General features: G+C 41.2%; 1 protein-coding gene across 1 annotated transcript in view; it reads right to left on the bottom strand.

The window, feature by feature from the left end:
- LOC105509836 (laminin subunit alpha-3-like) overlaps positions 1–15,596 on the bottom strand; it is a 60,435-nt gene that overhangs the window by 39,693 nt on the left and 5,146 nt on the right. The window contains exon 5 of the mRNA XM_011939330.1: positions 13,121–13,331. Within this exon, the coding sequence (XP_011794720.1) occupies positions 13,121–13,331 (211 nt within the window). The remainder of the gene's footprint in view (positions 1–13,120; positions 13,332–15,596) is intronic.

Here is a 15,596-nt window from a genome sequence, read left to right as displayed (position 1 = left end):
AATTTTTGTATTTTTTCATAGAGACGAGGTTTTCCCACATTGGCCAGACTGATCTAGAACTCCTGACCCAGGTGGTGCGCCAACCTTGAGCCACCACGCCCGGCCAGATTTTGAAAATTTTTAAAGCAAGAAAGAGCAAAGCTGTAGGAGTACTTTTTGGCTAGAACATACTGGGCCAGCTGATACACCATTGTGAGCCATGTTGATTTGGTTGTAAAATTCAGTGGGTCAAGTAATTAATTCCCTCTAAAAAAAAAAATCACAATAGCTATCAGAAAAAAAAGGTAGTTACAAGACAAGGGAAGCCATCACAGACAAAATGTTGCATCCTCCCAAACTCTTACCAGAATGGTTCAAACCCTAAACAACAAACTGCAAGGTACACCTCGACACCACACGAGGCAGTAAATTTCTTACACAGCTCAGAAAACAGCTCTTAAGCATGGGCAGGCTCCTTCGAGGTTGGATCTGTATGTATTAGTCCTTCACTTGAGCCAAGACTTTAGACCACAGAGAACCCAGCAGAGGCTGACCCCAGACATTCACCTGCCGGGGCCAGAAGCATGCCTGCTGATGTCCTCCAGCCCCTCTCTGAGAGGCTTGATAATCTTTTCCCTCTCATGCTTCCGGTGAGGTCAGAAGGGTCCGGTAGACCTTTAGAAGCAGAGGTCCAAATCAACTCTACCAAAAATATCAATGAGGCCAGGTGTGGCGGCTCACGCCTATAATGCCGGCACTTTGGGAGCAGAGGTGGGGTGATCACTTGAGCTCAGGAGTTAAAGATCAGCCTGGGCAATATAGTGAGATCCCATCTAAAAATTTTAAAAATTAAAAAAAAAATCAATGGGAAGATAAACACTTATTTTTAAGAAAGAGTCCTGGCTCCAACCATTTAAAATAAGAGATACGACATTATCTTCATGTACTGTAGCTGATGAAAGAGCTTTTGATGTCAGATGTCAGTTTCTTAAGGAAAAGAATGCTACAGTTAAACCTCACAGGGTTTCCCAATCTTTCTCAGGATTGGTCACTTTGGGGAACTATGTTTTCTCAAATTGCTGAGGAAATTTTACTGACACATAGTTTTGCCACCCTGTCTTGGCTATGGCACCCTGATTTTACCATGGGGGAACCTCTCTTCCCTTGCTTCATTCATGCTGTTCAGATGGTGTTGACCCCACTTCTAGTTCTGTGGATATGGGGGAAGACTCAGGCTTGGCCAATCAATGCACTGAATTCCACAGCCACAGGACTCATTCCAGAACTGGCACGTGGTCCAGTCGGAGCCAGATGTGTCCTGGTGGAAAGTATACTCTTTTCCTAGTCTCGAACCTAGAAGGATATGTATTAAGTCACCTTGAGCTGCCATAACAAAATACCGTAGACTGTCTGGCTTAAACAATAGAAATTTATTTCTCCAGTTCTGGAGGCTGGGAAGTTCAAGATCAAGGTGCTGGCTGGTTCAGTTTCTGCTGAGGGCCTGCTTTCTGGCTTGTAGATGGCCACCTTCTCACTGTGTAACTGTGTCTTCACACGGTAGAGGGAGAGAGAGAGTGAACGAGCTGTCTTGTGTCTCTTCTTACAAAGACATGAGTCCTATCAGATCAGGGCTCTACCCTTATGACCTCATTAAACCTTAATTACTTTCTTACTCCAAATACAGTCACACTGGGGGTTAGGGCTTCAACATATGAATTTTTAGGGACACAATTCAGTCCATAACAATCTGTGTCTAAGAGCTGCTGGCTGCCATTTTCTATCATCTGAGGCCTAACAGTGAAGCCAATATACAAGATAGCAGAGTGTATAGATAAAGAAAAACAATCTTTTAAGCCCCTAGATCAAGCTAAACTAAATATGCCTGGACTTTTCTATTATTGCCAAGAAGTTATTTTTGCCTTAAACAGTTTAGATCTAGTTTTCTGTCACGTGAAACTGTAGAGTCATAACTGACTCTCTAATCACCAAACTATTAACTATTAGTTAACTATTTCATCTAGTACTCATTTTAACTATTAATATTTTAACTATTTAATCTAGTACTCTTACTCAAATGTATTTTATACTCTCCTTCCCAATGAAGCAGGTATATTAGAATAATTTAACTCTTTTTCATGACCTACAGCTATCACTATAAATGTCCATTTACTTAATCTAATAGTGATACCCTCAGGATCTTCAGAATTGGGTTAGCTTGTTTGCCCTTCCTTCAGTGGCCCCAGGTTGCTGTACATCTTAAGCTTCATGTCTGCCTGTCTGTTTTCTCCCTTGCTATGAATGTTTCGCCTCAGTGATCTTTTCCCTCTCTCCTAATTTTATGTTTCTAATTTGCCATGCAATTGGCTTGCAAAACAAATAACTAAATTTAAAACAATTATTTTTTTAAAAGGGAGGGGGAGACTAGGCTGCGAGAGGGCCTATGGGATTCCTTCTGTATGCATCTTTGGAGCTGTGCTTTTCCACTTGACAGAGGTTGTGGTGGTGGGGACATAACTGCTCGGTTTTTACTTTTGCTCCAGATACGTGGCCACATAACCAAATTCTAACTGGATGGGAATAATACTCTGCTGAAGGTCAAAGAATTATAACATACATTTAAAAATCAGGATTTTTGTGAAAATAATGTTGAGAGTTTGTGAGTTTTTTAGGAAATCTATGTTTATATAAGCAGAATATTAAAAATAATGAATTCCCTAGAAACAAATCAAAATCATGGAGTCCCTTTAAGGAAGCCATGGTAAATGAAGCCACATGGAGATGCAACTGACTGTTAGACAATTAGCGTATTCAACAAGCACAACTCCCGCTGTCAACTAACTCCCACGGCCCTTTTCAACTTTCTGTAGTGTGGGTGACTGTCTCCCTGCACCTAGATGAAAACTCTAGGAGTTGTAGGGTTTGTCAGCACACTCTTAGGTAAGAGAACAGAAAGTAAGTAGAAATCCAGTTTAAAGTCGAATCTCCTGTCCTCCAGCTCAGACCTGATTCAGACCAAAATCCCACAGTGGGCAGGGAAGGTGGAGAGGTGGGTGGTAGGAGTGGGCTGGGGGTGGGAGTGGGTGTTCTTTCCCCATAGCTGGCTTCAACTTGGTGGGAGAGAAAGAAGAGGGAAGAGGAAAGAACTGTTGTGGTGTCATGATATATAGTGGTTTTTGCCCATGGTTTCTGGCTAGTAACTCCCACAGTACTTGTTACAGTCTTTTGCTATAATGTTGGGTGTGTTAGGCCTTGGGACAGGCCTCTGACCTTCTCCTGCCCTCTTTTAACCTGCCCCAAGGCAGGACTCTAATCTTCCCCGACCTTTGTGATTGTGAGCCTTAAGACTCTCCCCAGAGAGGGTCAAGTCCATACCCTGGTGGAAGGAATGCTGAAGTGAGGAAGCTTCCTGAAAAACCCAAGAGTACAGGGTTCAGAGAGTTTCCAGACAGCTGAACATGTGAAGGTTCCCGGAGAGTGGTGCCCAGGGAGGGCCTGGAAGCTCCCGGTTTCTTCCCTCACACCCCGTCTTATGTGTCTCTTCATCTGTATCTTTGCAAAATCCTTTATAACAAACCAGTAAATGTAATTTGGTGTTCTCCCGAGTTCTGTGAGCCACTCTAGCAAATTAACTGAATCCAAAGGAGGGTTGTGGGAACCCCAACTTGAAGCCGCTCTGTCAGATGTTCCAGAGGCCCAGGCTTGCAGCTGATGGTGAAGGAAGGAGGGAGCAATCTTGGGGACTGAGCCCTCAACCTGTGGGATCTGGCACTGTCTTCAGGTAAGCAGTGTCAGAACTGAATTGGAGGACACTCGGCTGGTGGCTGCTGCTTGGTGATGAGGAAAGACTCCCACACATTTGGTCACAGACATTTTCTCTGTGTTGATGGTTGTTGCGGTGTAAGAGTAGAGGAAAACCACAATTAGAGGAAAGAGCTTTTCCCCACACAATTGTTCTTGGACCAGCCCTATGCCAATCTCAAAGTGGCTCTTCTTCCAAGGATGCTGTGTAGGGTCTCTTGGTGGTCATCTGCTGAGCACCTCTCTCCTGCCATTCCCTTGTCCTCCAGGGATGGAAACCTCTCTATTTCTGTTGCTTGTGACGCTCTCCTCAGCCCACAACTGCTTCAGCCCCTGGGCATTGGACTCACCATTTCTTTTATTTTCTGTTTCTGACGCTTTGAAATCTTGGGGCCTTGCTGACCCTGGAGGGACTGCCCCTCCCAGGGTGAGCCAATTCCCAGAGACAGTGAACAACCCTCCAGAGAGCGGCTTTCGGAATGCACACTGGCCAATCCAGAGCACGGCCCCACTGCCTCCTCTACCAGCTCTCATACTCTGGTGTTCCCTGCCCTAATCACCCCAGGGCCAGGTACCAGACAACTAGGGTCAGCCTCTATGTCCCAGCGCCCACTGAAATATTCAAACTAGCCAATCCTAAACCTGCCTATCCCTGCCCATTCCTTACGATGGAAATGCTCTGTCTACAGTTCCTTCCCCTCCCTCTGCCTCCAAACCGACTCTGACGCTTCTCCATGTGGCCCGTATAGCATGCTCTGCCCCTCCTCTGGGAACTGTATCTTCTCAATAGCAGTTGTCTCCCAGTCTGCTGTCCTTACTGAACCCCAAATTTCCTATTAATACTCTCTATTTTAAAACAGGAATCTGGACAAAAACTTCAGCTGCTTTGGGTAGGATCTCCTGATGTCTCTGAGCAGACCTATTGGGCAGGAACTAAGACAAGCACCTGGATTCCCCCACATTTGGCTGTGGGAAACACCTACACATCCCTTGCCCCAGCACATTAAGCACAGGCCATTCCCAGCACAGGAACACTCTCCCTGCTCTGCCTCAAGCAAAAAAGCATCCAGCTCTTAGCCTTTGGGTTTTCCAAGCCGAAGTCTGGCCGGAAGCACCTCTGCCCTTCCTGAGGCATCCCATATGCTATGGTTTGGATGTGGTTTGTCTTGCCAAAATTCATGTTGAAGTTTCATTGCCCGTGCAGCAGTGTTGGAAGATGAGGCCTAGTGGAGGTGTTTGGGTCGTGGGGGTGGATTCCTCATGAGCAGATTAATGCCCTCCAAAGACAGTGACTGCGTTCTTGCTCCCACAGGACTGGACTAGTTACCGTGAGAGTGGGTTGTTATAAAAGTGAGTCTGGCTTCCTGGACTCTCTCTCTCTTGCATCCTCTCTCACCGTGTGATCTCTGCACATGCTCACTCACCGCTCCACCTCACCATGTTTTGCCCCAGTATGTGGCCCTCACCAGAAGCCAGCCAGATGTGGCGCTATGCTCTTGAAGTTCCCAGCCTGCCGAATGGTGAACTAAATAAACGCCTTTTCTTTATAAACTACCCAATCTCAGGTACTCTGTTACAGCAATACCAAACGGACTAAGACACATCAGAGGTCCCTCATGCGTTCTGAGGCGAGGAAGAAGGGTAAAGAGTTCACGGCAACAGTTTCCTCCATAGATATCCACCCCCTCCCAGATTCTCTCTCCTCCACTGTCCTAACCTTTTCATAATCCTTTGAGTGTGAGAGGCTAGAGTGTCATAAAACAGTTCTCTGGACATTTATTTTGAAAATCTGCACATGGTGACTTGGCCTTGGAATTTTGTATATATCATTGTTCAGGGCCAATACTTCAATGTTAACATTTTCAAAAAGAGTGATATGATGGTTTTTAAATATTTTCGTTGTATTTACTTTTAAATTCAAGCAGTTTTCTTTACTACTCATATGAAGAATATCAGATGATTCTCATTTGAAAGAGTGACTCTAATGAAAGGCAGATTATCATACACATTTGTTTGTTTTTTTGTTTGTTTGTTTTAGACAGATTCTCAGTCTGTGATGCTCAGGCTAGAGTTCAGTGGTGCGATCTCAGCTCACTGCAACCTCTACCTCTCAGATTCAAGTGATTCTCCCACCTCAGCCTCCTAAGAAGCTGGAATTACAGGCATGTACCACCACACCTGGATAATTTTTGTATATATTTTTTTTAGTAGAGACAGGGTTTCACCATGTTGGCCAGGCTGGTCTTGAACTCCTGACCTCAAGTGATCCACCCACCTTGGCCTCCCAAAGTGCTGGGATTACAGGCATGAGCCACTACATCTGGCCTATTATATACATTTGTGAAATCCCAATTATCTATCATTTTCCCCCCGACAAAGGACCCCCAAGCTCAACCTATTAATCAAAGCCAAACATTTTTAAAAAGTAACTGTGTCTGCTGCTTACATTTCTAGGTAGCTTGCTGGTAAGGTCAGACTGAAGTCTCTACACTCTGAGTTATGTAAAGATTATAGGACTTTGAAATTTATACCATCCTTTCTCCTCGCAGGCTTTAAGGAAGAAGAGTAAAGACAAGATCATGGATTAAAGATAAAACAGGACATGCATCTCAAACTAGTTCTTCATGTTTATCTCTTTGGTCCTTGCTCTTCATAGATAATGGTAAAAAATAAGGCAGAGTGCTTTCTGCCCCTCAAACAGGTTTAGGAAGGAATTATGCAGTGTATACTGGCACAGGAATATCTTCACGGGGAAAATGGATTCATCAGATTATTGCTGCAATTACTGACCAACAGTTTCCAGCTGAATGAGAGTAAATTCACCCAAATGTTCTATGACTTCAGGTTATAACTATTTGAGAGTCTGAAGCCACAAGACCAAAGAGCAGAATAAAAGAAAAGTGACAAACTACTCAGAAAAGGAAAGCGGCAAACTACTTCCCATACTCAGAAGCGCAGAGAAAATCCTTCAGGATCTTTTAGTACAGCAGTTTCCAAACTTTTTAGCCACGTTCACAGTAAAAAATACATTTTACGTTATAACCCAATAAACACAGACACACACACACACACACACACACACACACTAATAGATGATAGAGATATCTAGCAAAACATAAATAACTATGAACAAGAACTTTGCAAGAGATTTATTTTCTCTACTACTTATGATGCATTCTAATAATTTTTATTCTATTCTATTTCATTGTAATGCTGGCCCATACCGTCTAAATTGATTTCTCTATCCACTAACGGACAGTGAACTGCAGTATGAAAAGCTCAGCCTTAGAAGAACAGCCTTCATGCTTCTTGATGTCCTAGATCACTAGGTGAGGAAGGGGTTTAAAGAATAGAATAGAATTCCTGCTGTATACCAGGCTGAGAGTAAAAAAACGTGGGTGCTACTCACCACCCTGCAACTATCTACTCCCTACGTATTCTCCTGGGTCTCAGAATGGTTGCTATAAAATAAGTACTTGTGATTTCAATTCCTTTTAACTCTGGAATTCAAATGTACATTATTTGATCATCACTATAAAACATAAGAGAGATGAGCATCAAATTTACAAAGAGATAAGGCTGATAACTGACTGGGGAGGAAGACCCCTTCTTTAGTGTGTTGGGATTCCACCTCCCACCTCTGCCTTATCTTTTTCAAACAAGTTTATTGAGATAAAATTCATACACCATATAATTCACCCATTTAAAGTGTAAAGTGTGCAACTTAATGTTGTTTAATATATTCACAGAGATGTGCAACCTTTGAAACAATCTAATTTTAGAACATTTTCATTCCCTCTAAAAGAAATCCCATATTCATTAACAGCCAATCCACATTGTCCACCACCTTCACTCCCAATCATAAATCTGCTTTCAATCTCTATAAAGTTTCCTATCCTGGACATTTCATATAAATGAATCACACAATATGTGACTTTTGTGACTGACTTCTTTCATTGAGCATCATGTTTTCAAGGTTTATTCATGTGGTAGCATACCTAAGTACTTCGTTCCTTTTTATTGCTAAATAATATTCTATCGAATGGATATACCACATTTTATTTATCTGTTCATCAGTTGAGCATATGGGTTGTTTCTCTATTTTGGCTATTTTGAATAATGCTGCTATGGACGTTCATATACAAGTTTCTGTGTGGATGTGTTTTCATTTCTTTTGGATATACACTGAGGAGTGGATCTGCTGGGTAGCATGGTAACTTTATGTTTAACTTTTTCAGGAGTAGCAAAACTGTTTCCAGAGTCACTGTACTATTTCACATTCCCATCGTCACTGTACGAGGGTTCAAATTTCTCCACATCCTCGCCGATGCTTGTTATTGCCTGCCTTTCCAGTGCGTATAAAATGGTATTTCATTGTGGTTTATATTTACATTTACCTAATGACTAATGATGTTGAGCATCTGTTCATGTACCAGTTGGCCATTTGTATATCTTCTTGGAAGATACGTCTACTCAAATCCTTTACTCATTTTCAGTTAGGTTGTCTTTTTAATTATTTTTAATTTGTAAGTATTGAGTTGTAAAAATAATAATATATCCATATGTGTGGATTATTTTATAATAATATATCCAGATTTTATATCTTACATATGTATATGATACCAGTGCCTTATCAGATACATGATTTGCAATAACTTTTTCCATTCTATTATTTGTCTTTTCACTTTTTTGACAGTGTCCTTTGGAGTGCAAGAGTTCTTAACTTTGATGAAGTCCAATGTATCTACTTTTTCTTTTGCTGCTTGTGCTTTTGTTGTCATATCTAAGAAACAATTGCCTAATTTATGGTCATGAAGATTTATGCCCTTATTTTATTCTAAGAGATTTATAGTTTTAGCTCTTACATTTAGTTTCTTCATCCATTTTGTACTAGTTTTTATTTATAGTATGAGGTTGAATCCACTCATGTTTAACGTTATTATTGATAGTGTTGGATTTACCTTGGCCATTTTGCATTTCATTTTCATATATCTCGTGTATTTTTTGTTCCTCTATTCCTCCTTTATTGCCCTTTATTGCTTTCTTTTGTATTAGATATTTTCTAGTGTAATTTGTATTCTGTTTAATGACTTTTAAATCATTTTTGAGTTATTATATGAGTGGTTACTCTAGGGCTTACAAAAAAGAATCTACTTCAGTATTATATTGATTTAGTTCCAGTAAAATAGACCTTTTTTTCCTATGTAGCTCCGTTCCCTCTCCTCCATTTCTATACTATTGTTATTATACATATTATGTCTCTATATATTAAAACCCAGCAACACATTTTTATAATTATTAATTTATATATGTTTTCTAAGGAAGATGATAGAAGAAAGCAGAGCAAGCATATATTGATAGAGTGTCTTTATGAACTCTCTTTATCCTTTCTAGTTCTCTTTATTTCTTCCTTCCTATAGATTTGTGTCATTTTCTTACTCCAATACGGCTTTGTTCTCACCCATCTCCTTTGTGCTACTGTCAAACATATTACATTTTTATATGCTATAGGCCCAATATTTATGTACGTACATATATATTTGTATATATAGCTTGTATACTTTCTGTTAAAATCAGTCAAGAGAAGAATGTATAAAAATATTCAATTATACTGTCTTTTGTAATTTTTACATGTTACTCAAATTATTGTTTGATGCCTGTTTCAGCTTTAAGAATATCTTTTATTATTTCTATTATTTCTTATAAGTCAGGTTGGGTGAATTCTGTTACTTTTTGTTCATCTGAGAAAGCCTTTACTTAGCCTTGATCATGAACCGTAACTTTGATGGACAGAAGATTCTCGGTTGACAGTTTTTCCACTTTCAGCACTTAGAATATATGATCCCACTGCCTTCTTGCCTCTATTGTTACTAATAAGAAGTCAGTTGTTATTCTAACTGGGGTTCCTGTGTATATAATGAGTCTTTTTTCCTGCTTTCAAGATTTTCTCTTTGTCTTTCAAAATTTTAACTACAATTTTAACTATAATAAGTCTGGCTGTGGATCCCTCTGTATTTATGCTACTTGGCGTTCATTAAGCTTCTTAAATGTATAGATGGCTTTTCATTAAATTTGGTAAGTTTCCCACCATTATTTCTTTGACTATTTTTTTCTATTCATTTTTCTCTCCCCTCTCTTTCTGATGCTCTGATTACACATATGTTGTACTTAATGGTATCCCATATTTCTTTCAGGTTCTATTTATTTATTTATTTATTTGAGACAGAGTTTCACTCTTGTTGCCCAGGCTGGAGTGCAGTGGTACAATCTCAGCTCACTGCAACCTCTGCCTCGTGGGTTCAAGCAATTCTCCTGCTTCAGTCTCCCAAGTAGCTGGGATTACAGGCACCTGCCACCACGCCTGGCTAATTCTTGTATTTTTAATAGAGACAGAATTTCACCATGTTTGCTAGGCTGGTCTCAAACACCTTACCTCAAGTGATCTGCCCCACTCAACCTCTCAAAGTGCTGGGATAACAGGCATGAGCCACTGACCACCGCCTGTTCATTTATTTTCGTTCTTTTTTTCTTTCTGTTTTCTGGCTGCATAATCTCCATCAATCTGTCATTAAGTTTGCTGATTCTTCTGCTAGCCCAATCTACTGTTGAGCCACTTTAGTGAATCTTTCATTTCAGTTATTATACTTTTCAACTCCAAAATTTCCACTTGGTTATTTTGTGAAACAATTTCTATCTCTTTGTTGATATTCTCTATTCAATGAAATGTTGTCATCACACCTTCCTTTAATTCATTAACCATGATTTCCTTTAGTCTTCTACACAGATTTATAATAGCTGCTTTAAAGTCTTTTCTAAGACTACCATCTGTCTCATTCAAAAGTGGTTTCTATTGTCTTCTTTTTCCCCTATGTATGGGTCACACTTCCCTGTTTCTTTGAAGCTCTGCTCTGCTCTACAAGTGGACACAGGCGGAGGTGGTGCCGTAGTCTTCTCAGTTTTCCTCTTCCACCATGGACCCCTATTCTATGAGCCAGCTTGGGTAGGGGTGATTGGGATCCCAAAATTTTCACCCTGAAGTGCCTAAGTTAGAGCTCCTACCCTACAGGGGAGGGGTGGTGGGTAAGAAAGAGCTGGTGCTCTTTGCTGAGCCCACCTGGAACAGGGCTTCTGCTATACAGGACTGCAGAAGGATGAGAAATATCAGTGGCCTGCCCCTACCAAAATGAAACAAACCATAGCCCCAAACTGGGGTACAGGGTAAAGAGAGTGCCCATCTTCTTGGCAACACATATGGGTAGACTTTCTATAAAACAGAGTTGAGGGTGGATAATGAAGGGGGTCATGGCTGAAATGTAACAGAGACTCATTTCTTACCTAGATTCAAATGTTGTTAAGTAATTGTTTCTTCATTTGCTATATGCTCTTATGACTATTAACAGGGACTTCAAATGATTTTTTAAAATATTTTCACTGGTTAAATTTCTGCTTTACTGTAAAGAGTATCTACCAAGCTCCCTACTCTGTTGTTATGGAAGTCCTTCCTCCCCTCTGCTTTATCGTGAATACATTCATGCATTTTCTACCTACCTTAAAATAAATTAGTTCTAGTAGTGGAGAAATGTAGAAAAGAGCATTCTTAAAGTGTTGTATTATTCATTATGTTTGTATCCATAAACACAAGCTTTGTCCATATGAATGACTAAGTTAGAATATTTGTAATTCATTCTATCAGAATGAGTTTAAAGTTGTGGCTGGTAAAGAGGAGGAAAAAAAGAAAACCTTTGAGATATTTTCAGCCACAAGAATGTTTTGCATGCCAGGAGCCAGAAGGTAAAGGAAAGGTTTGGGGTATGGGATTCAGGCATTTAAGCAAACAGGGAGATGGCTGGAACTGACACTACAAGTTCTTAAAATGATGCAGAGGGAAGTATAGGTCAGGAGAAGAAAGGTGAAAGTGAATATTAACTTACAAACAAGTACTTGCTCAGTTCTAACAGCTTTACCTGTCAGTACATATGTAACCTTCACAACAATGAATTATGAGACAGGCACTATTTTTTGGAAATTGAGGAACACAGGGGTTAAGTAACTTGCCCAAGTTGACAGCTAGTGCCACCCCTGCTCTTCACTACCTTGTCCTCCAGCTTAGGGGAGGGAGTTTTTTACACTCACAGTTCCTCAGTGTGGCTGACCTTGCAGGTGAGATGACCTAATACCTATTCTAAACTCCTCCAGTGTTCAGAGGCTGGAAAACTTAAAGACAGCACTTCTCAGACTCTGTTGGGGCAGGGCTCTGAATGTCAATTGGGTTTGCAAATTGGAAGTGTGTGAATAAGATTAGACAGATGGGAAATAAGGAGGAGGCTGCATCCTGTAGCTGGTGGAGCATTTATGCAGCTCTGCCCTGTCTCTGGCTTTCTGGATGCCAAGAGATGAAGGTACCAACTACGGGCCTCCCATCCTTGCACTGGGCCATGGCAGTCTGGGCTTAAAACCCAGCCATTCCATTAGAGGCCTCCTTGGAAGCCCAGCCTAGAACCTGCTGCTCTGGCTCTTTATAACTCTTCTGGGTTAGCAACTAATTACCTATAGTAAATCTCTTTCTGTTTATAGTGTCTGAAGTGGTGTTTTATTTCCTGCCTTGATCCCAGACTGATAATAATCTTCTCATCTTTCTTCTCCCTTCCCCTACACCATTGTCTGCAGAAAGAAGAATAATGTCAGACAGTAGAAAGGAGGCAGAGGAGAATAATTTGGGTAAATTCATTCATTCATGTGTTCACTCACAAAACATTGAGTGCATACCTGCCATGCTCTAGGGACTGGACCAGACACCTCCTCCTCCCACCTTCCATCCCCCTCAGCGACTCTTGCTAGGATGGGGTACTAGGATACAAACAAGTGGGGAAGAGGGGGCGGTTGTGGTCTCATGTCTCTATGATTTGCACATGCTGTCCCCTCTTTCTAGAACACCCTGCCTCCTTCTCTCATCCACCTTCCCATCTTACTAATCTTATTCACACACTTCCAATTTGCAAACCCTGCTGGCATCCAGAGACCCACCCTAACAGAATCTGAGAAGTGGTGGCAGGTTCCTAAATGCTGTTCAGATACCACCTCCTCTCCGGAGCCAGGATTTGAACCCAAACAGATGATTTCAGAGTCCATGTGCTTAACTACCAGGGAGGAGGCAGGGTAAGGTTGGAAAGAAGGGAGATGACAAGGTCCAGGTAGGACAGTCACGTGTAACATCCATATATAAGCCAGGGGCTCATTTATTAAACTGCAAGTCACACAGCTCTGCCAGAAAGATCTGCATTTCCTCAGAAGGAAATTTATCTGGAGGGGTTGATTATGAACATGCTATGTTTTGCCCACTTACCTTGGCAAATAGGGAACGAGTAGAAACCAGAGCGGCAGGTATCACATCGAGGGCCCTCAACCCCAGGGCGGCACAGGCACCTTCCGTGGGCATCACATATTTCGGGGAGAACGCCTTTCAGATTACAGTCACACCCTGTGGAAGACAGGAAATTTTCAGAAGGGGTCTCCATCTTCCATCCCTTTCTTAATTTCTCCCTTCCTCTAGGTTTCTATCATGGAAATACAGATTATGAATTATCTATGGCTATTAAACATTCTTAACTCAGAAGACTACATCTTGAAGGGAAATTTTTAAAAATTCACAAAAGGTCAGCCATATCATTAAAAAAAACATGTAGGGATGGGCATTCATTTGCAAACCATTCTTTTAACATCTATTCATGTGGAAACATTTTCTTTTCCCTCTAAAGCTGAGCTTTGTAAAGTATAACTTCAATTTAATAGATTCCCATCTCGTGACAGTCATGAATTAAACATATTTCTTCGTTCTAATTTTTAGAAGAAAAGAAACTAACATCAATTCAGCCTTACTACATGCCAGACCTCAGGGGCTTCCCTTGGATCGTCTCACTTAACCCTCCCAGCACTGGCCTTCCCACAGTCAGGCTGCTTCTAGTACCTCTATCCAGGGCTTTCCCACCTCAGGACCTCTGCTCAGGCCAGTCCCTCTGCCTGGTACGCACTTCCCTTAGTTCTTAGCACAGTCAACTCTTTCTCATCCACCAGGCATCAGTTCAAACATCAGTTCCTCAGAAGGTCCCCCTGACCAGTCGGCATAAATGGCCCCCACTTTCCTCCTTTTATTCTCTATCTTAACTTTGCTTCTCTTTCACAACGCTTTCATTTTTGGGATCGTATATTGGCCCGTGACTTGCTTTGACCACTAGAATGAGGTGTAAGTATTGTCATGTGAATTCTGAGTCCAGGTCACCACAGGCCTTGCCGTTTCCATTCTTGCCCTCCAGGAATCCTGAGACTACCGTGGAGGGACACAGTCTAGCCTCCCTGAGAACAAAAGGCCACAAAGACAGAGACTCCCAAATGTCCCAGCTAAATCCAGCCTCAGAAGACCCTCCAGCAAGTCCAGCAGAAGACCTGCCCGGCCAACTCAAACAATTGAGAGAAATAACCCTTGTTCTTTTAAACTACTTAGTTTTGGGGTGACTTATGAACCAGAAATAGATAAGTAAATCACCCAGCAGACTGGACACTTAGTGAGAGCTCACCACAGGCCCCCAGGGCCAGTACACAGTATTCCTTGGGAAATAGATACTGCTCAAAAATAATAATTAAGTCAAATAAGAGCCTGTAAGACAGGTGAGTATTTTATAGATGAAAAAATAAAAGATGCTCAGAAAGGTTAATTAAATAGCCTAAGGTCACACAGCCAGGGAAGCAGTGTCAGAATTTGAACCCAGGACTGCCAGATTTCAAAGCCCGTGTTCTTTCTATTATACTAAAAATACAAGCTGAGAACGATTTTAAAAGCAACTTTCAGAGTATGTCCTGGATTAGCATATATATTCAAACCAATCACATATTTAAAGCATCTATTTCTTTTTTCGTTTCCTTTTTTTAGTTTTTACTTTTTTTTGAAGCAGAGTCTCACCCTGTTGCCCAGGTGGAGTGCAGTGGCTCAATTTCTGCTCACTGCAACCTCTGCTTCCTGGTTTCAAGCAATTCTTGTGCCTCAGTCTCCTGAGTAGCTGGGATTACAGGCGTGCGCCACCACATTTGACTAATTTTTGTATTTTTAGTAGAGACAAGGTTTCACCATGTTGGCCATGCTGGTCTCAAACTCCTGACCTCAGGTGATCCACCTGCCTCAGCCTCCCAAAGTGCAAGATTACAGTGTGAGCCACCATGCCTGGCCCTGAAAGCATCTGTATTTCTATAAATTACATTCATATCTAAATTTGCAACCGGTCCCCTAAGGAAGATCCTAAAAGACTCGAAGATTCAACTGAGTCTACCCTACTTACCAAGGAAGGAAAGTCTCATGCATTTTGGAAAGATTTTCTACAAGGGTTAAAATAGTAGTTAGTATGAAAAGCAGCCAAATCCCTTTGCCCTAAACCCTTAATTTTTCAAATAAAAGGTTAGTAACAACGTTGTGGAATTATTTTTTTCTAATACAATAACTAAGAAAAAAATCACAGTAAATGAGAACAACTTTAGAGTCTTTACGTGATCTTTAACTTGTTCATATTTAAACCAAACAGTTGCCTAATTTGACAAAAACAGCATTGGAAGTGAAGGGGTTTAGAATATGCCATTTCAGCATACTGACTGCTTCTAGCAAAGGCACTTTAGAAGCAGCAGATATAGGAAGCGTTCTCTGATCTCACTCTTTCTACCTAAAAGCAGGTCATAAAATATCCAAAACAGCATGGTACTGGTACCAAAACAGAGCTATAGACCAATGGAACAGAACAGAGTCCTCAGAAATAATACCACACATCTACAGCCATCTG

Source organism: Colobus angolensis, unplaced genomic scaffold (genome assembly GCF_000951035.1).
Source record: "Colobus angolensis palliatus isolate OR3802 unplaced genomic scaffold, Cang.pa_1.0 Scaffold18, whole genome shotgun sequence".
NCBI lineage: Eukaryota > Metazoa > Chordata > Mammalia > Primates > Cercopithecidae > Colobus > Colobus angolensis.
The sequence above is the reverse complement of the archived record's forward strand: the minus strand, read 5'-3'. Positions and strand labels throughout refer to the sequence as shown.